Source organism: Eptatretus burgeri, chromosome 10, assembly GCF_056783735.1.
Source record: "Eptatretus burgeri isolate ZD-2024b chromosome 10, Ebu_testis_v1, whole genome shotgun sequence".
Taxonomy (NCBI): domain Eukaryota; kingdom Metazoa; phylum Chordata; class Myxini; order Myxiniformes; family Myxinidae; genus Eptatretus; species Eptatretus burgeri.
The window spans coordinates 58,963,674-58,986,932 of record NC_140970.1 but is presented as its reverse complement, the minus strand read 5'-3'; the positions used below and the strand labels follow the sequence as shown (position 1 = coordinate 58,986,932).

The 23,259-nt window shown below is 45.6% G+C and overlaps 1 protein-coding gene across 7 annotated transcripts in view; it reads left to right on the top strand.

The window, feature by feature from the left end:
- CCDC138 (coiled-coil domain containing 138) overlaps nucleotides 1-23,259 on the top strand; it is a 71,238-nt gene that overhangs the window by 22,654 nt on the left and 25,325 nt on the right. For all 7 annotated transcript variants that reach the window (XM_085898566.1, XM_085898562.1, XM_085898565.1 and 4 more), the window contains 5 exons: nucleotides 11,483-11,602; nucleotides 15,862-15,939; nucleotides 16,159-16,320; nucleotides 18,416-18,556; nucleotides 18,682-18,792. In XM_085898566.1, coding sequence (XP_085754692.1) covers nucleotides 11,483-11,602; nucleotides 15,862-15,939; nucleotides 16,159-16,320; nucleotides 18,416-18,556; nucleotides 18,682-18,792 — 612 coding nt within the window. The remainder of the gene's footprint in view (nucleotides 1-11,482; nucleotides 11,603-15,861; nucleotides 15,940-16,158; nucleotides 16,321-18,415; nucleotides 18,557-18,681; nucleotides 18,793-23,259) is intronic.

Below are 23,259 nucleotides of genomic sequence, written 5' to 3'. Positions count from 1 at the left end.
CATTTAACACAAGTGGAGGCCAATGAACTTTGTGTGTGATTTTGAAGGTCATTGGTTACACATTAGCTAATTTACAATTGCTATTATAAGGGGGGTGGGACACTTATCCAACCAAGATATTCGAGTTTTATATTTTAAATTATTTTTATGAAAGATGTAGAATTGGTTTTTCACTTGGAAGTTGTGGGTTACGATTTGTAAATAAAGGTGGAAAAAGCCTGATTTAATTCCAGGCTATAAGGCAACAAAGGGTGAAATTTTTTGAACGGGGGTGTAGACTTTCTATAGGCACTGTTTTACATTTTTATTTCAATTGTGATGTGTTTTCATTTGGCCAAAAAGTTCCATCTTGATTTCGTCAGACCACAAACCAAGAGCCAATGCTGGCTGTCACCCACCTTCCTTGATATTTTCTCGAAGCCCAGGGCCTGAAACCACCTTTTTCCATTGGCCCTTGGTTTAAACTATCGCGGAATTTTCCAGGAATGTTACCCCATGATATTTGAGGGTTTGCTGCATCTCAAACATAATCCTTTCCCATTTTATCCTTTCATTTCCACTTGCCTCACGTGCCAGTGCCAAACGGGCTGCAGCCTGACTGCAGGAGTTCTGCAGGTGGTGCACTTCATCCTGCTGGCGAATAAGCAGTCCTTCCCGTGCTTGTAAGCATCTTTCCCAGGCTGCCAACTCTTTCACACGACTTGCCAATACATTTCCTTCGACCTGTATACCAAGCAAAGTATTGAAACATTTTCCTCAACAACACCAGACTCGGAGCCATAATGGTTGGAGCATCTGCTCTAAATCTGGGCCATCAGCAGTATAAATTTGGACCATTCATCAAACACTTCAGAAAATTGTAAGTGCTGCTTCCTCACTTGATGCTCAGTATTTAGAGGATAAAACAGACAAACTATGTGAGTTGGCATTCATGGGGAGGAGAAAATTTATCCTCAGTTGCTCCATTGACTGTGCAGAGGGAAGCAACATCATAAAGAATATGTTGCCAGTGCGCAAAGCATTCCTGGAAGTGACAACATTTCTCCAAAGGTCAACAGTAGCTTTTGTCTGAATTTCAGTCTGTGTGTGATTTGTGTTGGAGCATCACCTTTGGATCTTACCTTGTATGTTGACACCCCCCCCCCCCCAACCACCGATATTTAGGCACTGAAAAAAGAAATGTTCCCACTATTTATTAGCTGCACAAGCGACCCATGAAAGTAAATCATAGCTGTAGGGGATTGCTCATTTTCTTTATAACACCAGCTGACCAATTAAAGCAAACCTGACTGAGGGTAACTTAATTTAATTCCATAAGCCTCACAACAAATGTGTCCATCCTGAAGTAAGCCAGAAAACGTCATCTTACAAATCCCAAGGCCAAACTCCTCAACCAGACTCCTTCCAATAAGTTATGGTAGTACCTTGTAAATTCTGTCTCTGTCATATGCTCCTCCCTCCATCCCATCCCTCCCCTCAAACAGCAGTGTCTCAGTCTCTGCCCAAGATAAAGCTGAATGTCTGAACTCTGCATTTGCCTCCAAATCTCATGCAGCAGTTCATTTCTGTTTAATCTCTATCCTCCCCCGCCATACCCACTGTCTACTGGATCCTGTGTTATTTTCACCCAGGAAGGTAGAGAAAGTTGAACCGTCTGGCTTTGACTGCACTTCGGTGATCGGTCTGCTTAGATGCCATCAGTGTCCTTGTTCTCAAATACTGCTCTGACATTCTTGCCTCCCCTCCCTCCCCCACCCTACCTGCCATATTATTCTGTCTTTTTGCTTTGGCCACATCACCTCTGCATAGAAGCCAGAAAACATCACTGCCCACCTCAAAAATTGTGCAAAAAGCAAACCCTATCAACTATGGACCCTCTCATTAAACTTGCTGAATCCAGGCAAATAGCACACCTTAACACTTTTATTGCTCACTTCTCCCACCTATGGAACCACCTTCCAGAGGTTGTTCTGTCTCACCCCCCCCTCCCCCAGGGCCTCAAATAGGCAAGTGCACTGCCACCTCGTGTCATTCCCTATCTTGATCCATGATCTTTATTACCACCCTCAACCCTTCCTAATCCAACCCTCTCACTTGCAACCAATTTCAGAGTTCTCGTTCTATCTATCCATCTTTCCTGTTTGTTATCCCCTTGCCGGTTGTACCCATTTGTTGCCCCACTACTTCACTGTCAATTGAACCTTGTTCTTTCATGACATTCACTCTTGTGGAATTATTTTTAACTAGCAAATAAAACCTGTCACCTCGCTGACGGGGGTATCAAGCAGGGGGGCTGAGAGAGGAGGGAGGGGAGGGAGAGAAAGGAAGAGAAGAGAAAGGAAGGGGGGAGAGAGAGAGGAGGCAGGAGGGAGGGAGAAGGAGGAAAGGGGGGTGGGAGGTGGGGAGAACTTTGCCTCACAAAACGTTGCTATACCACAGGAGGGAGGGAAAGAGGGAGAGGAGTATGAAGAAAAGAAAAAAAGAAGAGAGAAAGGTGTGGGGTGAAGGTGGGGTTAGTAAAGAGAATGACATGTTATGTTTGATGACAGAACACACACACACAAAAATAAACTCGTGTCAGAACAGCTGCACACATGACGACACAACAGAGTTGACAATGTCATCCGCTGGCACATCTGCACAAATTTAGATGTCCCAGTTCCAGAAAATTTGTGGGAACATGAACCAAAAGTAATCACTGAAAACATGGAAGTACCTAGCGCTCACATATGACCTAATGATCCCATCGAGCATGAACATCGAAAACAAAGCATTGCGACCAGATATCATACTTAAGTCCAAAAAAAAAAAAAAAAGAGAAGAAGGCATTGCTGATTGAGGTGTTAATACCAGTGATTTTGGACTAAACAATGCAGAAATGAAGAAAATGACAAAACACAAAGACCTCAAGAATGAAGTGAGAAGATCCTGGAAGCTGAAGAATGCCAAAGTTGTACCTGTGATAGCTGGACCGCCAGGAATGATGACAAAGAACCTCACAGAGATAATAAACATGGGGCAGTACCCCTGGGTGCTCACCTGGTAGCGGCTGGATAAGATAACCAGGCAACCACTGGTAGGCATGGATGACCTACAAAATATATAACGGAGAGGAAAGTAAATACCTATGGATTTTTTCTTTTTTTTAATGCCATGAACAAACCTTGGTACATTACAGGTGAGAAAGATTGTGGTCAAGTTTCATCGAAATTGTGTGTATGGTCTCAGAAACCCCCCCCCCCTCCCCGCAGTCGAACCCTTTCGACCCCAATTGCTTTTAATGTCGTGAACAAACTTTGGTCCATCACGGCTGGTGAGGATAGTGGTCAAGTTTCATCGGAATTGTGTGTGTAGTTTCTGAGAACAAAGCAAATGCATATTTTGGGGGGCAACCCCCCCTCTCCCCATCGACCTACCTCGACCCTATTTTTTTTCAATGTCGTGAACAAACTTTAGTAGATCACAGATGGTGAAGATGGTGGTCACGTTTCATCGGAATTGCATGTGTACTTTTGGAGAAGAAAGCAAATACATATTTTGGGGGGCAACCCCCTTAGAGCAGATTTTTCTTATGTCATGAACAAACTTTGGTAGGTCATGGGTGATGAAGCTTGTCGTGAAGTTTCATCGGAATTGTGTGTATCGTTTGAGAAGAAAGCAAATACCTCCTTGGGGAGGTAACCTACTCCCCCCTCCCCCCGGTAACCTCCCTCTGTAGACCCTGTCAGACCCCGTTTTTTTGTTTATGCTATCACAGATGATGAAAGTTATGGTCAAATTTCATTGAAATCGTATGTGTAGTTTCTGAGAAGAAGTTGCAAGTATATGTGGACGGACGGACGGACGACGATGTGCCATTCCATAAGCTCCCTGGAACGATTTTACAGGTGAGCTAAAACCATCCCTGGGAATATTATTGCAAATGAACTACAGTTGGAAGCTGTCGGGGGCTCAGTGATGATCCTGAAGAGAGCCCTTGACACAAAACTTTGAAAACAGAAAACTTCACAGCTTGGTCCATGAATCGTGACCCCTTTCCAAAATGAAGGTGGATGCTTTGAGCCTTCACTGGGAGGACTCCATTCCACATTCTGAAACCCACATATGTAGATACCAATCAACGACGCACGTGCGCGCGCACACACACACACACACACACACACACACACACACACACACACACACACACACACACACACACACACACACACACACACACACACACAGTTAGTGGAGGACGATGAGGGTGAGCTCGCGGAGCGTGTAGGGACCCAGTGCGAGCAGCAGGATGGCCTCCTCCAGGAATGAGGGGAGGGAGTATGTCACCTTGAGGCAAGTCACGACCAGGTGGGTTCGGTCGTGCTTTGCAAGGTCGAGGGGAGGAGTACTGCGAACGGGTGCATGCCGAGCTTGGGGGGTATAGAGGCCCCGGAGACCCTTGTGGGGACACGAATACCCAGTGTGGTTGTCCCGGTGTGTGTGGTGAAAGGGGTGAGTGCGCCCCTGTGTGTGAGTGCGTCCCCTTGTGTGGAAGCGACCCCGTGTGTGGAAGCGACCCCGTGTGTGGAAGCGACCCCGTGTGTGGAAGCGACCCCGTGTGTGGAAGCGACCCCGTGTGTGGAAGCGACCCCGTGTGTGAGTGGTGTGGTGGCAAGTGTGCCGAAGGGCGTGCTTCCCAGCATGCCGTGTGTAAGTGAGACACCGCGGGTGAGTGCCCCCGCGTGTGTGAGTGGTATGGGTTGTGTGAGGGAAATGGCACGAGTGAGTGAGCGGCCGAGTGTGAGAGAGACAGCGTGTGCAAGGTCGCTGTGTGTGAGGGAGATGTCGGTCGGCATGCGGGAGCACGCAGCCGCGTCTCCCGGTGTGAATGTGATGGAATGGACTGTGAGCGTCGTAACACGCAGGTGTGCGTGGTTGGAATGGCGACGACAACGACAATTGAGAGACAAAGGCCGGGTAGCGGCTGTCGATGTTTCGGGGACCGTGCCGGGTTCACCCAGCAGCGAGCGCGAGGTCCGTGCTGTGCAACGCACGAGGCCCCCACGTGCTCGCTTGCGGGAGTGAAGTCCCGGTCCGGAAACTAGCGCGGTGAATGTTGCCGATCCCGCGACGGACAAAGTTTAGGCAGGTAAACGAATTTGGACCAGACGGGTTCTCCACGCGGGCGGGTGTGTTAAGTTCCATCGGGCAGAGCACATGTGTTCACGTGGGGAACCCCTCGAGACGTGAGGCTTGTGTTTTTTTTTTTATGCTCTGGGTGCCGTCATGGCTGCGTGTGTGGTTGGAATCCAGCAGGAGGGTGAATCCCTGCCGGATGGTACCGTCCAAGAGGGACGCGAACAGCTGACATGATGTCACGCCAAAGGTGCGCGGCTGTGAATTGCCGCGCTGGTACGCAGGTTGTGAGTTTCCGCGCTGGTGCTGCGCAATGAAAAAAAAAACCAAAAAAACAGCAAGCCTTGCTTTCGGGTGAACAGGATCCCTAGGCAAGGGGTGGAAGACCCCCTTGGACTGGGCACAGGATGAACACTAGTTAGGGGGAAGGGTTAGCTTAGTTAGACCGGCTCCATGGGGCAGGGGTAAGTCCTCATGGGGCCCGTGGAATGGATTAGGTAGAGGGATTTAGTTGAGATTTAGGTTGGGAAATGATTTTTAGAGGTTGGAGGACATGGACAGACTTGTGAATGTGTGGAGGGGACGTAGTTTAGCTACGTAGTGTTAAAAGGAACGTGCTGTAGTGTAAGGGACGATGTGGGAGCACGAGTTAGTTAGGCGAGGTGGTTAGCAGGATGGCAGAGTTCAGCGGTGTGTGTGTTGAAGAGTTGTTGGTGAGTGGATTGGAAGCATGTGCTTGGTGAGTGAGTGAGGCCAGCGGGTCTGTGTGAATGGAGCGAATGGGGAATGCATGGTGTGATGAGTGATTGGGGGGAGGAGTGACTCCCGCCCAAGGGACCCCGGGGTCAGTGTAGAGTGAGTTAGTGGGTTAGTCAAATTGACAAAATGGAGGTCGTTTTGTTGTTGGTGGGAGTGTAGGCTCGAAACCCGTTTGGAGGGGTGCAGGAGCCCTGTTGACGGGCTGGGAGCGTGGCTGCGAAAGGTGAGTATTGCTGAGTGGGTACCCCGGGCAGCAGGCTAGTCAGCCGTAGTAGGCCAAGGGCCCATGGGGGGCCGGGATAGCGTAGTGGGCACGGGTGCGTCTGCTTAGTGCGGGGGCCCGGGGCGCCATTAGCCGCGTGGGCAGTGTTGTGGGCACGGGTGACCCTCGGAAAGGGGCCCGGGAAGCCAGCCTGCCACGTGTGCGTTTCGGGGGAGTTGCCATGGGGGGCACTCCCCGGTGTTTAGGGAGCTGGTAGGCTCGGAGGCAGTGTCGTGCCCGGGGGTGCCATTGTAGGAGAATCGGCAGAGGGTAGTGCCTGCCAAAGGGAGTCACGCGTCCCAGCCATGAGACCGTGTGAGGGCACGGAAAGAAAATTGGGGAGCGAGGCCCGAAATTTGAGAGGACACCAACACAGGCGACGGGAATCTGGGTTTATAGAACCAATAGTTTAAGCGAGAGGCGCTTGTTGAAAGCCCCGGGGTAGTTTAACAGTAAAATGGTTAGGGGAGATTAGGAAGTGTACCCCTCCGCACCATCCATCCCTTCGCTCTCGTTGTGGGCCGCTGGACCCACTTTGTGTTATAGATCGCTGAAGTCTGGGGAGGCCATCTTGAGGCTTCGTTGGGCCTCGACACGGGACACTAGCTCTCCCTTATTCCCCTCCGGGAAGGGAACGCAGGGGTTGGAAGTAGGCTAGGTGACAGGAAAGGTTAGCCGAACAAGGACAGTAAAGGGGGTTAGGGGACGATTTATAGGGGGGAAGTAAAAATAAAAACAACAAAAAAATAAGTTGGGGCTAAATTGGGTTTTTTCCAAATTAAGGGAGTGGGTATGGACAGTGACAGACAAAGGCGATAGGTGGGAGGGAGACCGTAGGGTAGGTCCGAGCCCGCCTTCCGAGTGGCCAGTACCACCGCACTCCCTCCACCAACCTCCACTGACAGGCAAAGGCTGGCCAGCTTCATCTGCTGGCTGTGTTGCTTCAAGGCCTGTGCCGGCCAACTTCATCGGCAGCTGTTGTGTTGCTGCGAGGCCTGTACCGGCTGGATTGTCTGCGGCTGCTGTGCTTCAAGGCCTGTGCCGGCCAGTTCGTCTGCCGGCTGTGTTTGCCTGCAATGGCCTTGTTCTGCCGGCTTTGTTTGCCTGCTGCCTTTGCCATGCCATGCCCACTGCCCATGTTTACCAGCCCCGTTCAATTTTGCTTTGCCCCCCCCCCCCCTGTTCATTGCCATGTGCACCAGGATCAGAAAGCAATAGTTTGCAAGCTGCAAGAACTGCCCTGTTGGCAGCTACAACACGGGCCTGCAGTGGCGGCCCATGCACCGTGTTTGCGTCCATCCATTCATCCATCCGTTGTGTTCATTGCGTGTGCCACTTGAGCTGGCACGGAGACTGCGTTTGTGCAGCCCATGCACCGTTGTGGTTCACTGGGTTCATTTCAAAAAGGGGAGGCCTTGGACTGCCGGCCACGTTCCCTGTCACCTGCATTGCTTGAGCCAGAGACTGCATGCGAGCAGCCTGGCTCCCTGCTAACTGCTTTCTTTTTTGCAGAGTCCATTGATCCTGGGCCATGGTTTCGTGTAAAATTTGTAAGTTAAGGTTAAGATGTACTGTAAATATGAGTGCACCCCCGGCATGTCTGTCTGAGCGCTGGCAATTTTATTTAAGTCGTCTGTGTGAGTGGGTTTGTTTAATGAGTTACTCAGCCCTCAGGTTATTTATTTTGGGGACACGAATTCCATGAATGTCGCACTCAGGGATCCGTAGGTAAAACGTACTAGGGGAGAACTACACATGATGGCACACGAAAATTTGACGACTCGGGACGAGTCTGTAAAAAGGGGAGGGGGTAGTGTTGCGGTTGAGGAAATTTGCAAACCACCATTCAGGTCCCGTAGGTGAGATATATCTGTAAGTACATGTGTAGTTAGCCCCAAACCTGTTGTTTGGAGGGAATAAATGTGATTCATTCGGGTTGCGACCCTTTAAGATAGCCGTTTTTCTGTTCTATCTTTATTTTGAACCAACCACGTCTCAACCGCCATCACACAACAACCACCAACCGCAACGCCGCTTCACAACAACAACAACGCCAACAGCCACGACCTTTACCTTCACAACTCGCTCCCGCAAACATCGCATCACCGCCATTCCAAACATCGCCATGGCCATGGACCACCACTTGAAACCCTCCACCACCTTCGCCTCTCCTTCTGCGGCCATTCCCGCACCGCTTGAGGGCACCGAGCGTCAGGCTGCCCTGGCCTCGTGCGGGACGCGCGCCGAGCCGCGGGTGCAAATAGCGGCCTTTCCGAGGAGAAGTCGGATCAGGAATGATACACGCCCACTTCTGATCCATCCAATCAGCAAGCGTGGGGCGGTTTGGCCCCGCCTCCAGGCGCGTCGGAGTAGAATCGATATATGCAAATTCGAGGATCAGGGGAGACTCACGCCCCTTTTTCTCTGTCCAATGGGCGAGCGTGGCTCCACCCCCGAGCTCGTTCTGATCCAGAAACTTGCATATGGGTTCTCCTGCCGGACTATAAAGTGCCGAGCGCGGGGCGAATTTAGTGAGTTTTGGGTCGGAGGGAGTTGGGGGGCAGTCAGTTTTGAGTTGGAGAGAAGGTTGGAGGCAGTGAGTTGGAGTCAGGAAGGTCGAGGCAGTCAAGTCGGGTCTGGAGAGTGGCAGTCTGTCGGGGTTCGGAGTCTGTCGGGGAGCTGCAGAGAGGGGAAGCCTGGAGCCTGGAGCGCAGTCGAGGTGGTTTGCTGCAGTCGGCTGAGGAGAATTGGGGAGGAGGTCGAATAGCTCGGGTCCAAGGCAAGGAAGACGGCGGTCGGCGACGAGGTCGCAGTGGAGTCGCTCGTCGCGGGACCCAAGCAAGCCAGCTATCCTCTTTCCACAGAGCATCAACAATTCCCCCCCTTCTTTCCCCCCGCACTGAGATAGTGTGAAAAGGGGGCCCCGTTCCCACCCCACTCCAAGCAGTGCCAACGAAACCCGCGAAGGAGCGCGGAGTCGGGGCACCGCCGCCACATTTGCGGCTCATCACAAGACACGGGTAGGATCCACCCGGTCTCGCGGCCCACAGGCCCCGTCTGCCCCCTTGTCTTTGAGGGTGGCCCTTTTCTTTTGCTTTTGAGTAAATGTGTTGTCGGCGCCGTCTGTAAAGTAAAACTGTGTAAGTGTTGCCGTGTGCTCGCATAGTCGGTAGTAGATCTGCATTGCTGTGTTTCTTTTGTAACATCTGCTTTTGGTGCATAATTGTTGTAATTGTATATGTGTGCTCTCTGTGTGCCGCGGAATAAATGTGCATTATGTTGAACTGTTTTCCCGTTTCGCTTCGTCTTTTCTTTAATTGAATCTCCATCTTGCTTCACGTAAAGGGTTGGTAGTGGGCTTAATACGCCCGATAATTAATCGGAACCGTCCCGGTCGACGATAACACCGCTCGGTTATCCCGATAGTACGGAACGGGTCGCTTTAGTGGCCCGTGTCTGGAGTCGACCTGCGGCGAGGTGCGATCGCCCGGTCTACCCTCCGTGTGGGTACTTAGGTAGGTCGAATTTGGCGAACAACCCTATCCCACGCGGGGGGGCCGATTGGCACGATCGTGGTGAGGCCGAAAGGCCCACCCGTGACTAGTTCCCGGCGTTAGTCCGAGAGGGTCACGACAGAATTGTCCGTCCGGTGGGTGACGTGCCGCGATTCGAGTTACGTGGCCGCTCGCATGCCGGCGGGCACGAATTCGCAACAATATATATATATATATATATATATATATATATATATATATATATATATATATATATATATATATATATATATATATATATCTTCTTCTTCTTCTTCTTTCGGCTGCTCCCGTTAGGGGTCGCCACAGCGGATCATCCGTGTGATCCGCATAGTGATTTGGCACATGTTTTACGCCGGATGCCCTTCCTGACGCAACCCTGGTCGCCTCTTACGACACAGGGATATGGTACACCTATTTTAACCGGGGTATACACCGGCCCAGTATACTGGTACTCATTTCGCCGACCTCGGAAGGATGACAGGCTGAGTCAACCCCCTGGTGTATTAATTCAGTGGCCCAACGGGGCTTGAACTCAGGACCTTTTGGATCCCAAGCCGCTGCCCTAACCACTGCGCCAACACCAGGCTATATATATATATATATATATATATATATATATATATATATATATATATATATATATATATATATATATATATATATATATTTATATATATATATATATATATATATATATATATATATATATATATATATATATATATATGTATATAGGCTGAAGAGAAGGCTATATATATATATATATATATATACATATATATATATAGCCTGGAGAGAAGGCTATATATATATATATATATATATATATATATATATATATATATATATATATATATATATATATATACATATATAATGTGGTAGGAGTGGCTGATAAGCATGAGGCAAAAGAAGTCAAACTGCAATACATGTCCACTGGGTGAATGAGAATGACATAATCACGGCAAAAGTTGCAGTGTTATCAACCAGGTCACCTTGTTTCATAGTAAGACATTCTTTTTATCAATATTTAGGTCAAAAGACTCTTGGGTAAAGGGAAACAACTGACAGCCAATTCGACTATAGCATAAAAAATTAAATTTATAAAGCACCAGCAACAATTATAATTGAGAGTACATGAATATAATTATTTTTCTTCCACACCTGTGAGCAAGGAGAAAAGATCCAATAGGTGTTCGTTTATATTGCAGTTGCTTGATAGTTGGTATAAACTGTATCATGTGAAGAGGACTGTTAATGCTCCGTTAAAGAGAGGAATGTTTGTAGTGTACATTGATAGCAATTGGAGCTGCGAAGCCAACATAAATTTGGTAAATAAGTTGAATATATTAATGAGTTGCAAAATATCTTTGACTACAACACTGTGATCTATTGCTCTATATAACATAGCTATATTGCTCTCTTTGATGATTAAACAGCTTCATCGTTTGTATTGCTTGATTAGTTAAGATAAGGTGAATGTCCCTTCAATGGGCCATCAGGTAGGATAGTTCCATTCCAAGGGGCTTAAAACCTATCTGTCCACTCAACACAGCAACATCCTGGAGCAGTCACTCCAACTGAGTGCTGTGTATTATGGATGGGAGGGGAGGGGAAATAGACAAAGCTGATGTAATAACTGAATAGAGGTGGAATCAACATCTAAAATACACGAGTGATGTCCTATTCACCTGTAAACCCTGCAAAATCACCTCCGAAAAAAATAGGGCAGAGTGACGGATGTGTTGTGGGAATCTGCTCGTCACCGCAAACCCCTTTGATTGTTGTATTCGTTTTCTGTGCATTCCAGAGTCACACACTGGATGTTGAGCAGTTAACAGGAGCATTGCATCGAGAGACACAGGGAAAACATCGTCTCAGCTCTTCTTTCAAAACTCTCAAAGAACTGAATGACAATCTCAAATACCAGGTGGGCAAAGCATTAATGGTACATTGTGAATTGATCTGCAACATTGATTAAAATTTCAATTGACTGATATTTCTTTGGAATGATCTGATAACTGGGTTATGTTCCATTACTCACTTTCGCAATTATATCATTGTATTTTGTGTAATGGTGGTCTTTTGTTTGGAAATACTGTTAGTACAGTGGATAAGCCCTCATATTTTAACAAATTGTGCATTTTATGAGAAAAGCATGAAATTTCTAGCATAGTTAGGTCATACCATAATGTTTATTTTTGGATGTGGAGGGAAGTCTGATTTGACCTCTGAGGGGACAGTGAGAGGTCAAATCCAAGATGGCCGCTAGTCACCCTTGGTCTAATGTTCAAATGTCCTTAATTTTGGAACCAGACTGCGCAGAAAAACATTTACGGTGTCATTCCCAACTAAATTGGGGATGCCCATTCATTTGGTGATACCTTTGAGAATGTCAGAATTCAAGGAAATGAATTTAGGTCAAGGTCAAGGTAAAAATTTATCAAAAAATAAGTAATCAGGTTAAGGTACTTGTGACAGTGCTGGAAGAGATGGGGAATCCATTTTAGAACACAGTCAAGACCTACTAGTCATTGACACAAGGGACATCGTGGACACCCAAGTGGCTGAAACTGTGAGAAGGATCAAGACTCTTGGTGAGGAGCAGTACACCAAGTTTGTGAGAGAAAGGCTGGAACAGTGTACAACACCTATCACACAAACACTTCCAAAGAACAAGTTGCCACTGTTCAGTAGGCCACCGGTCAAGATTAAGTCAAAACAGAAGGCACAGCTCGCAGCACTGAAGAGTGACTGTGGTCTCTTTTCGAGGCTGTACATCTCCTTCAAACACGAGACGGAGACATGGACAATTTCTTCTCCCATGAAAACCAGGCAGCCCCGCCAGCTCTGTCAACTGGAGGGAAAATTCGGATTGGGGTTAAATCAGATCTACTTCGCTGCCTGGAATCAGATCTGCTCGAAAAGAATAGTGTGCCTATGGCTGATGCAACAATTCTTGATGGTGCAGCTGTGGTTCAAATGCTAAATCCGGGAACATCAAGAACATTTCAAGAGTATGGAGAAAGAGTGTTTGCACCATACATCTCTGCTCAACTTGAGAAAAGCAGCCGCATCGACCTTGTCTGGGATGTATACCTACCCGCCAGCCTCAAAGCCTCAACAAGACAGAAGAGGGGAAAGGGCACCAGGAAACGAGTGGCTCCTTCTACTGTGATGCCAAAGAACTAGAAGGACTTCCTTTGATGCGATTATAACAAAACTAAATTGTTTGCTTTCCTGTCACGCGTAGTTGTTCATCTTCCTCTCGCAGAGGGCAAGGAACTGTATGCAACAGATGGAAGTGGAGTCCTTTTAGTCCAGGCAATCTAGCCCATTTTTTCACTTGATTGGGAACAAATTGCAACAAATATTTTTTTTAGCACAATGCATTTGTATGAGATCCCTAGAACACCATACTAAGAGTCCTAAGAAATCCCTGTTGCGGAAATACGTCTAATTTGCATAAATCCAATTTGGTGGCCAATAATCTATATATTAATACTGATGGACCAATTTTGTGCTCCTCCGAGCGGTCGCGTCACGTTTTTCTCGGTACTGTGACCTGGACTGAAAGAAACTTCGTACCTGTAAGAGTGCATCGCACATAGTGGCAATAGTCAACCTTCAACTCTGAAGCATTAGAATAAATATAAATATATCAATATCATCACACAGAAACGGTGTAGTTCCTGGAATCGTCCACCGGAGGGCACATTTTCAACTTTGAACAGTAAAGTGTAATTCGAAGAAATATAAATATATCAATATCATCACAGGGAAACGGTGTAGTTCCTGGAATTGTCCACCGAAGGGCATATTTTTCAACTTTGAACAGTGAAGTGTCAGGAGAATCTATTAATACTGAAGGACCAATTTTGTGCTCCTCCTAGCGGTTGCGTCACGTTTTTCTCGGTACTGTGACTTAAGAAGTTTTGACATGGTGTACGTCAAAGTAGACACGTGCACAAATCAGGGGACTTCTTCACAAGGAGTAGTGTACACCAAAAATGTCGTGTACAAGGACGTTTTGTAGGCCTCATTCGGTAAGGCCATGGAGTACATTGACTGGGATCCGGCTCTTCCAAGAGCCGCCACTGGTTGTCATATTGGGCTCATGGAACGGAATCCGTCTGTGACGGGGTTTCAGCTAGTTCGCCTTAAGCGGTGGCAAGCGAGGTCCAACTCTTACGATAGTCAGAAGCCCTGACTGAGAGGACTCACTGCAGAAACTCGAACGGGTGGGCCGAGGGAGGCGCAAGACCAATCCGCGTGCAGGGCCCCACCCAATGATGCACACATTCTCAAAGCTTCCAGGCCGGCCTTATAAAAGAGTGAACACTCTGTTCCCTGAGGCATGACGTCATTTGTTCTGCTCTCTTTCAACGGGTGCTGGATATCCTCTCTTTCTTCGGGGTTGGACACGCTCTCTCTGTCCTCGCATTGGACCACAATGTCGCTCGCTCTGCGGAGGTCACGCTGCTGTTTCTTGGCACTTTCGCCCCTTTGGTTCTTAGCTCACGAAGTGTCATCTCGAGCTTGGAACCGAGGCTGCGAAGGGCGGATGGAGCCGACCTGATTTAATAGGATCAAATCCAAGCTACACTACAGACACATCTGGTTGGATCTCACACTTCAGCTGTCCCTCTCACACATCTTTTCTCCACTTTTCTGCTGCACCTTTCTCAGTTTAACTTTTCACTTGCACTCACAACACACACACACACACACACACACACACACACACACACACACACACACACACACACACACACACACACACACACACAATCACTTTTCTCCATGCACCCAAGACACCTCGCAGTCTTTCTTACCCCTTCTCTCCCTCAGCGTTGAATAGCGAGGACACCTCGGCCCCGCCTGGTCGGCTGAGGCCGCAATAACTCACTCTCTCTCCCCTCCCCCCTTTTTTCCTTCGGTTGTGAATGCTTGAGCCCATTTAATGTGTTAGTTGTGGACCCCCATTTTTATACAAAGGTGAAGGTAAGGCACTTGTGAAGTTTGCTCTGTCTTTTCTCTTTCTCTGATCTCATTGTTGTACAAATTGCTTAACCCTCATTTCTCCCCATGCCATTAAAATCCTTACGTTCCCTTCTTCCCCCCCCCCCACCCCACATTTTTCCTGCTCTCCACTTGTGTCAATAAACCTGCTCTTATTGAATATATTTCCGATCTGTGTCCGTCTTTTCCACCATTGGTCCAGCACTGTCCGCACGTAGATAGTTTGGGAGGTTCAGATTCCCCGACAGTTCGGTTTGCAGGGTCCAGCGTGTGCTAGCAGTACAGCTCGGCTACATTCAAGATCGCCAGATAAGGTAAGTAGCACATTTGCCAAGGGTGCATTCCCCGGTCGGGGGCCACAGGACCCCCAGTTAAAGGTTGGTAGGACGGACACTGGGACTGGTGGTTGCTCGATTGGCATTTGTAGTTGTGTCGCAACCCACTGTGGGGTGAAGTTATTTGCTCCCGGTGGCCTCAGGTCCGGGTGAGTTTGAGAGAAACCGGGGATTTCCCTCTTGTTGTAGGCTCGAGCCCCAAGACCACAACTATATATATATATATATATATATATATATATATATATATATATATATATATATATATATATATATATATATATATATATATATTATCCCTGTGTCGTAAGAGGCGACGAGGGTTGTGTCAGGAAGGGCATCCGGCGTAAAACATGTGCCAAATCACGATGCGGATCATACGGATGATCCGCTGTGGCGACCCCTAACGGGAGCAGCCGAAAGAAGAAGAAGAAGAAGAAGATATATATATATATATATATATATATATATATATATATATATATATATATATATATATACATATACATATATATATATATATATATATATATATATACATATATACATATATATATATATATATATATATATATATATATATATATATATATATACATACACATATACATATATATACACATATATATATATATATATATACACACACACATTTAAAAAAAAAAAAAGTAAATTATATTTATATTCTTTCTTGAAATTTATTTATATTCTTTATTGTTTTGGTTGTTATGGGTCCCTTCTGAGTAACTGTGATTTTGTTTGAACAACCTTTCTTGTTCCTAACTCCATTGAGCCGTGTATTGTGCTTCACTTACTCGATGTCTCATCCCAGCTAACAAACGTAACAGAGGAGAACCAAAAACTGAAAACTCAGACCAATCGTTTGCAGCGTCGCCTCGAAAACCTGCAGGTATTGCTCAATACACAATATTGCACAGGCCAGTAATAGGAGCTGAATGGAAGAAGGATAGGGTGTTGGCAGGATCACCAGAACATCCCAAGAAACATTATTCACACAATTTGGCTGCATTTGATTACGTTTGTGATTGGGATAATATTATTGACAATTATGATATTGAAGGTTGGATGCATTGCTGAAGTTGTGTTTTGCTGCATTGTCTGCTCATAGAGGAGAGAAGATCTGCATCGAGGTCGTGCTCGTAAAGTTGAGATTCCAGCCTTTGTGCTGCCAGGTGATGTTCCAAGGACAGCAGGTCAGGAGCAGCAGGTCTCGAGGACTTTTGGAAAGGTAGAGCCACCAAGAAGCAAGCCGGGTAGCAAGCCGTGCAAGGTACTGTTTAACGAACTGAAATGTTAATTACTAATCGAACTTTCTTTGAGCCGTTAACTTTCTGTTTTGTAGAATGAGATGTTTTACACTTAACTGATGGACATCTTTAATTGCAGTTATCCTTTTTAGACTTTTCTGGAGTCTTGCGTTCACGGTTTCAAGGTTTATTGATATCTTTGGTATTCTTCCTGAATGATTCACATCTTCATATCATTGTTTACACCACAATATTGTTTCGTTGATTATTCTTTCAAAAATTACCGCACATTAACATCAGGTTGTGAACTTCCTTATTGAAGTGTGCAATCAGGCATTTAATTCATTGAAAAATTGTGTGGAAGTAAAACATGCTGTGTGATACTCAATCAACCCCTTCGCCACATTCCGTTCAGTGGTTCAGTTCTCATTATGTTCCCACTCCCAGGAGTATGAATTGTTCTTTAACCAACTAAAACCTTACCATGTACACCGCAAGTACAACCTCCATTTCTCAATTCATTCCGTCCAACAATTAAGGAGTAATTACATGTCAAACAAACACTCAAACTCAGGAGTTTGACTCAAACAAAGTCAAAACAAGTAATTCTCAAATTGTACTCGTATATTGTATAATGGAATGTTACAATTGGTGTGTGTGTGTGTGTGTGTGTGTGTGTGTGTGTGTGTGTGTGTGTGTGTGTGTGTGTGTGTGTGTGTGTGTGTGTGTGTGTGTGTGTGTGTATGTATGTGTGTATATATGTATATGTATATATATATATATATATATATATATATATATATATATATATATATATATATATATATATATATATATATATATATATATATATATATATATATATATATATATATATATATATATGTATATATATGTATATATATGTATATATATATATATATATATATATATATGTATATATATATATGTATATATATATATATATATATGTATATATATATGTATATATATATATATATGTATATATGTATATATATATATATATATATGTATATATATATATATATATATATGTATATGTATGTATGTATATATGTATATATATATATATATATATATATATATATATATATGTGTGTAAATATATATATATATATATATATATATATATATATATATATATATATATATATATATATATATATATATATATATATATATATGTATGTTTGCCCCGGTTAGAATAAGTGTACCATATCCCTGTGTCGTAAGAGGCGACCAGGGTTGCGTCAGGAAGGGCATCCGGCGTAAAAAAAACCTGTGCCAAATCATTATGCGGATCATAACGGATGATCCGCTGTGGCGACCCTTAACAGGAGCAGCCGAAAGAAGAAGAAGAAGGACATTGTGTAATGAAGAGGAAATTGTTTTGTTGTCTTACACAGAGTGGCGATCATTCAGAATTGTTGGATTCAAACAAGGAAGCATTTTTAAATGTTCAACACGATTCTTTAATAAAGGGGAGGTTTGGTGGTAGGGTGGTGATGGGGTGGTTCGAAGCCATGATATATAAGCCTCAGAAAATATTTCATGTTTTCCACAATATGGATGAGGGTTTTCTGCAGAACAGACGCCCTCCTCATATCTAAATGAATTTGACATCTGCTGATCCATCAAATGGGATTGAATTCTGTGTATTTTTCATTCATGCTAAACACAAGCATTTTAAGATTAGTAGGATAGCTTGGACTCAAGGTACACACTCGCACCAGCTATAGACTGCAACTTTATTGTTTCGCTTGCCAGGCTATTCATTGATGTGTGTGCCGTCCCTCATGTGGATGTTAAACTTGCCATCACGTTTCCCAGCATTACTGACAAATTACAAGTTCTTGGTCTAACCTATGGGGGCACTGCATTAGCAACACAGCTGCGCCCCCCCTCCCTCATGCCACCCTCCCTCATCCCCTCCCCCTTTGCAGCCATGTGCTGCATAAGAAAGTAGAACACCAAAATTTTGGACAAATAAAATTGTCCATCTGTTTGAAATGCTTGGGATTTGTGTGAGTTCCATGCATTTTGTCCTTGCCATCAAGCTTCATGCTTTTGTGTTCATTTTTCATTTAACTTTTCAAGCACCTGGCCTGGGATCTCACTGGGCTTCTGCTGGAGTGGCTTGCACACACTGGCCTTGGATGTGGGGCATTTCCAGGCATCCTACCCAAAAGGCAACCATATCTTCTCTCGGAGGATGTCTTTCATGCAAAATGCTGCAAGGTGTTCCTCATGACTCGTACACAAGCCCATCTTTAATCCTTTTTTCCACACCTACACAGACTTGCTTTTCTTGTTTTTTTTTAATTATTATTTTTTTCTCAATGCTTTCCTTCCTTGACTTTCAGGTACTGCCACTGCTGGTGAATAATCTGTGTCGCACTCCACCAGCAAAGTACCAATTGTCGGTGGTAAACTTTCTCAACACCACCTTGTCCTATCTGCATGACCAAGCACAGGTACATGACACTTATTAAGCCTTTATTTAAATATGATTAAAAAAAAAGCTCTTCCTTGCATTGCATAATGCAGTTATGTGCATTAGATTTGTGGGAGTGGGGACGCTGGTAATGCACCGTAGTATGTGACGAAGAATCGTTTGGGTTGTATTCGTACTGTCGACCCTTCTGGACAGGTCTTAGTATTGTATCTGCATGATGGCAATCATTACAAGCCACACATCCCTCCCACAAGCATGTATTAATTTTCTACCACCCCCCCTCCCCCCATCGTTTTTATGATTACAACCGAGCCCCCTTATATACTCTGACAGGAGTCAAACATATGCCTGGTGTTGGCTTAATGGTTAGGATGGTGGGCTTGGGATCCAAGGGTCCTGAGTTCAAATCCCGCTCAACTGTTGAATTAATACCAGGTGGGGTTAACTCTGCCTGTCATCCTTCCGAGGTCAGCAAAATGAGTGCCAGCATGCTGGTATACTGTGTCGGAGTGGTGTCCCGTCCAGGATTGTAACCAATAGCCAAGGAGACTGCTTAAGGAGCACCAACGCTCTGCACATAATATTGTCCCAATCTCCTCTCCTCTAACCCCCTTCCCTTTATTCAACACCTTCATCCCCATCTGCTCCCAGGAGATGCTTGAACCCCACTCTTTATGCAGAACCAGTGGAACTAGTTGTTCTGCATGCAGGTATGATAGTTCCCCCCACGTACGGCAATGTAAGAGTCAGTGCATACGTGCGTTGACAGTTGGAGAACAGCACTAGAGAAAATCGATAATATTAAAACGGTATGCACGTGCCTGTTTGTAAATCATTAATATTAAAATCACTGGGTTTAAAATCTTTGTGTGGAGACTTCTCCCTTTCCACATTTCTGGCAGTTGGGAACAAAACAGTTAAAAGTACAGGGAAAAATCTCCAGTGTGCGGTAAAATCTAGCCTGTGTGACGGGGATCATGATCACCTCCTCTTCAGACATCCCTGTGACTCGACAAGTTTCAGATTTTGTTTTTCTGTCTTCAGCTCAAGGTATGCATTGGAAAACTCTTCAATCGTACCTTGCGCTAAAGTGTCTGTGGCTCTGACTCTCCATGTCTACCTCAGTCCCTCCTGAGTAAAGGAGAGGGGATGAAGAGGTGGATTTGAAAACTTGTTACATCTTTCGTCAGCTTTACTGAACCCCTCTGGTCCTGTAACCAAACTTAATTTATATTTAATTTCCACTGTCGTATTTGCTTTTCCATTGCACCATTTTTATGCCTCCGCTGCTAGAGGCATTATTTTTTGGGGTTGTCCATCCGTCCACGCATGATGATTGTTTTATCGTAATCACTTGTGAACCGCTGAAGGAATTTTTTTTGTTGTTTTTTTTACCAAACTTGGTGCATGCACAATGACAAAGACAAAGTACTGCACTTAGATTTTGGGATCAAAGGTCAAAGATCATATTAACCTTATCTGAAAGGAGCAGATTTTCATTACTGTGATAACTTATGAACCGCTGAAGATTTTTTTTTTTTTTGACCAAATTTGGCATAACTTAAATGGACTGTAATACAAAGATGAACTGATTTAGATTTTAGATTGAACAGGTCAAATGACATGTGCCTTTTGAAAACTATTTTGCACATCATACCTCCAGTTAGAAGCATCTGATGTCTCTCTTCTACTTTTCTCTTTTTCTCTCTCATGTGACCTTTAATTGAGATCAAATATAACAATGGGTTGACATCTAACATGTGCGAAGGCATATCCATTGGTGCATTTGTGTCAAATTCTACTTTCTAGTTTTTCTCAACTTTATTATTATTATTCTCTTCCCTTTATAAGGGGTGAGGTCCAACGGTACCAAGCTTCTCCTCTGCTGGACCCTGTCCTCAACCATCTCTCTCCATTCTCCAACCACCTTCACCTTGTTGATATTTCCTTCATCACACAATCTTCCCATCTCAACCTTTGTCTCCCTCTTTTACTCCTACCTTGCTCCCTCAACCTATCCGCTCTCTTTGACATTCTCTCTTTCGAAATCCGCATCACGTGACCAGCTCACTTCAGCCGGCTTCTTACCAATCTCTCCATCAAGTTTATTTGCACACCAATCTCCTCTCTCATTTCATCAATCTTCCTATTCACCCTCTTCACTCCTGCAATACTCCTGACCCAGTTGTTCTTGCAGACCTGCAGTCACTGTTGTTGTCTCAATGTCAGTGCCACCTTCTCCAGACTTTAAAGGTAGGCCGGCATTACACAAGACACAAGAAATTTCCCTTTCAATTTCCTTGCCATTTTACTGTCCGCCATCAATCCCTCCAGACCCTCAAATCACACATTTGCACCCACCCATATCCTCCTCCACACCTCTGCCTCCGACCTACCATCCCCAGTCACCGTTTCCCCCCGGATACTCAAACCTATTTCCCTTTCTGATCTCCTTTCCCTCTAACCTGATATTCATTTATTTTCTCTGCTGCCTGACTCCCATCACCTCAGTCTTCTCCATACTAATCTTCAGCCCATGCTTCTCAAATGCCTCTTTCCACTCCCTCAATAATTCCTGCATCTCCTGCGTACTCTCCACCACAACAGCCAGATCGTCCGCTTACAACATCATCCCCAGAATATACATTGTCACGGGTTTGAGGCTTCCCACGAGGGGAAGCACTTGGGTCCCTCCTGAACGCCTGGTCCTGAGGCCGCCAGGCACACTCCGCACACTGGCAGACTGCTAGGCAACCACAAATGCCAATTGGTACAGCCATTCCTGGCAGAGTTACACTACTTTGCGTAAAACCTTACCTGTGGATGGCCGGTCAATTAGGGTCATGTGCCATCAGCGCACACTCGGATGACTGCTGAGCATTACAGTGAGTGTGTGCTGGCTAACAAAGCAAATTATTGGGGTAGAACTTCCTGTCTCACTATACTTGTGCACTCACAGGCCAATAAAGGAAAAGCCAACCAAGACAAATTGGAAATAACAACAAACAATTATTTATTATAAACACACAAGCAAGCAATCATTTTCAAGCAAGTATTTAAAAGCAAGAAAGCAAAAAGGCACGTAAGAGTAGATTTAACCTTAACATGTATTCTTATTCAATCTTGCTTAAACAAAGGATTTGGCCATCATTCACTCAGGGGAAGAGAATAAAACAAGAACTTGAAATAAAATAAAAGTAAAGTATGGAGAAAAGCAAAGCAGTCTTTTCTTTTCTCCCTCACCTCACCCAGCCCAAATATACAAGAGAATACGGAGGAAAATGGATGGGGAAGATGGGCAGTGGCGATGTGGCACAATGGGATACGTAGCGGTGTCCCTGAGGTGCCCAGACTCAGGTGAGTCCTCTCCAGCATCCCAAATATGCGAGCTAGATATGCGACTCGCCCTCCTCTGCCTCAGATTCTTCCTCATCAAGCCCCCGTCGATGCGGAACTGCCGTTCACCTGCCTCATCCTTCGTGGCTGACAGGATGGAAAGGGCAGGATGACTTTCATGGAAGAAGTGTTCTTTTCCACACAAGCTTGACACCAACTGCTCGTGAAACTTTTCTTTCTTGACCTCACACGCTTTTGTTCCTTCCCTCACGAGCCTTCTGTGTCTTTGAGACGTCTGCTCCTGAGCCCTTTTCGTCCCGGCTCGTGCAAGCATGTCCCATGTGCTTTTGCCTTTCTGCTTCTCTCAGCCTTCTCCATCTGCTTTCTTGCCTTCTCCATCTGCTTTCTGCCTTCTCTTCTGCTTTCTTCCTTTTGTTTTTCTCAGCCTTCTGTTCTCTGAGCCATCTGCTCAAGAGCTCTTTTTGTCCCTGCTAGTGCAAGCTTTCCCTGTCCCCTTCTGTCTTTCTGCTTCTCTCAGTCTTCTCCATCTCCTGTCTTTCTGCTTCTCTCAGTCTTCTCCATCTCCTTCTGCTTTGTCTTCTACTTTCTCACGACCCCTTTTTGTCCCTGCTCGTGCAAGCTTTCCCTGTCCCCTTCTGTCTTTCTGCTTCTCTCAGTCTTCTCCGTCTCCTTTGTCTTCTACTTTCTCACGACCTCTTTTTGACGCGGCTCGTGCGAGCCTATCCCATGCGCTTCTGCTTCCTACTTCTCTCGGCCTTCTCCATTGGCTTTCTGCCTTCTCTTCTTCACACTGCTCTTTCTTTCATCCTCCAACGACTTTTGACTCCTCTCTCTCTCGCTCTCGCTCTCGCTCTCGCTCTCGCTCTCGCTCTCGCTCTCGCTCTCGCTCTCGCTCTCGCTCTCGCTCTCGCTCTCGCTCTCTCTCTCGTCCACAGCCAATGCGGGCGGATCCTCGACGTCCCTTGTGGAAAATGCCACGCTGTTTTGAGGGGACTTTCAATGCAGCTCCCACCCCTCCCCCACACGCCCAAAGCCATGACGAGAGCCCCCCACCCCTCATACAGTTCTGCTCTGCACTACGCCTGCAAGAAGTGCCGTCCCTCACAGGCCACATTGAACACAAAGCGTC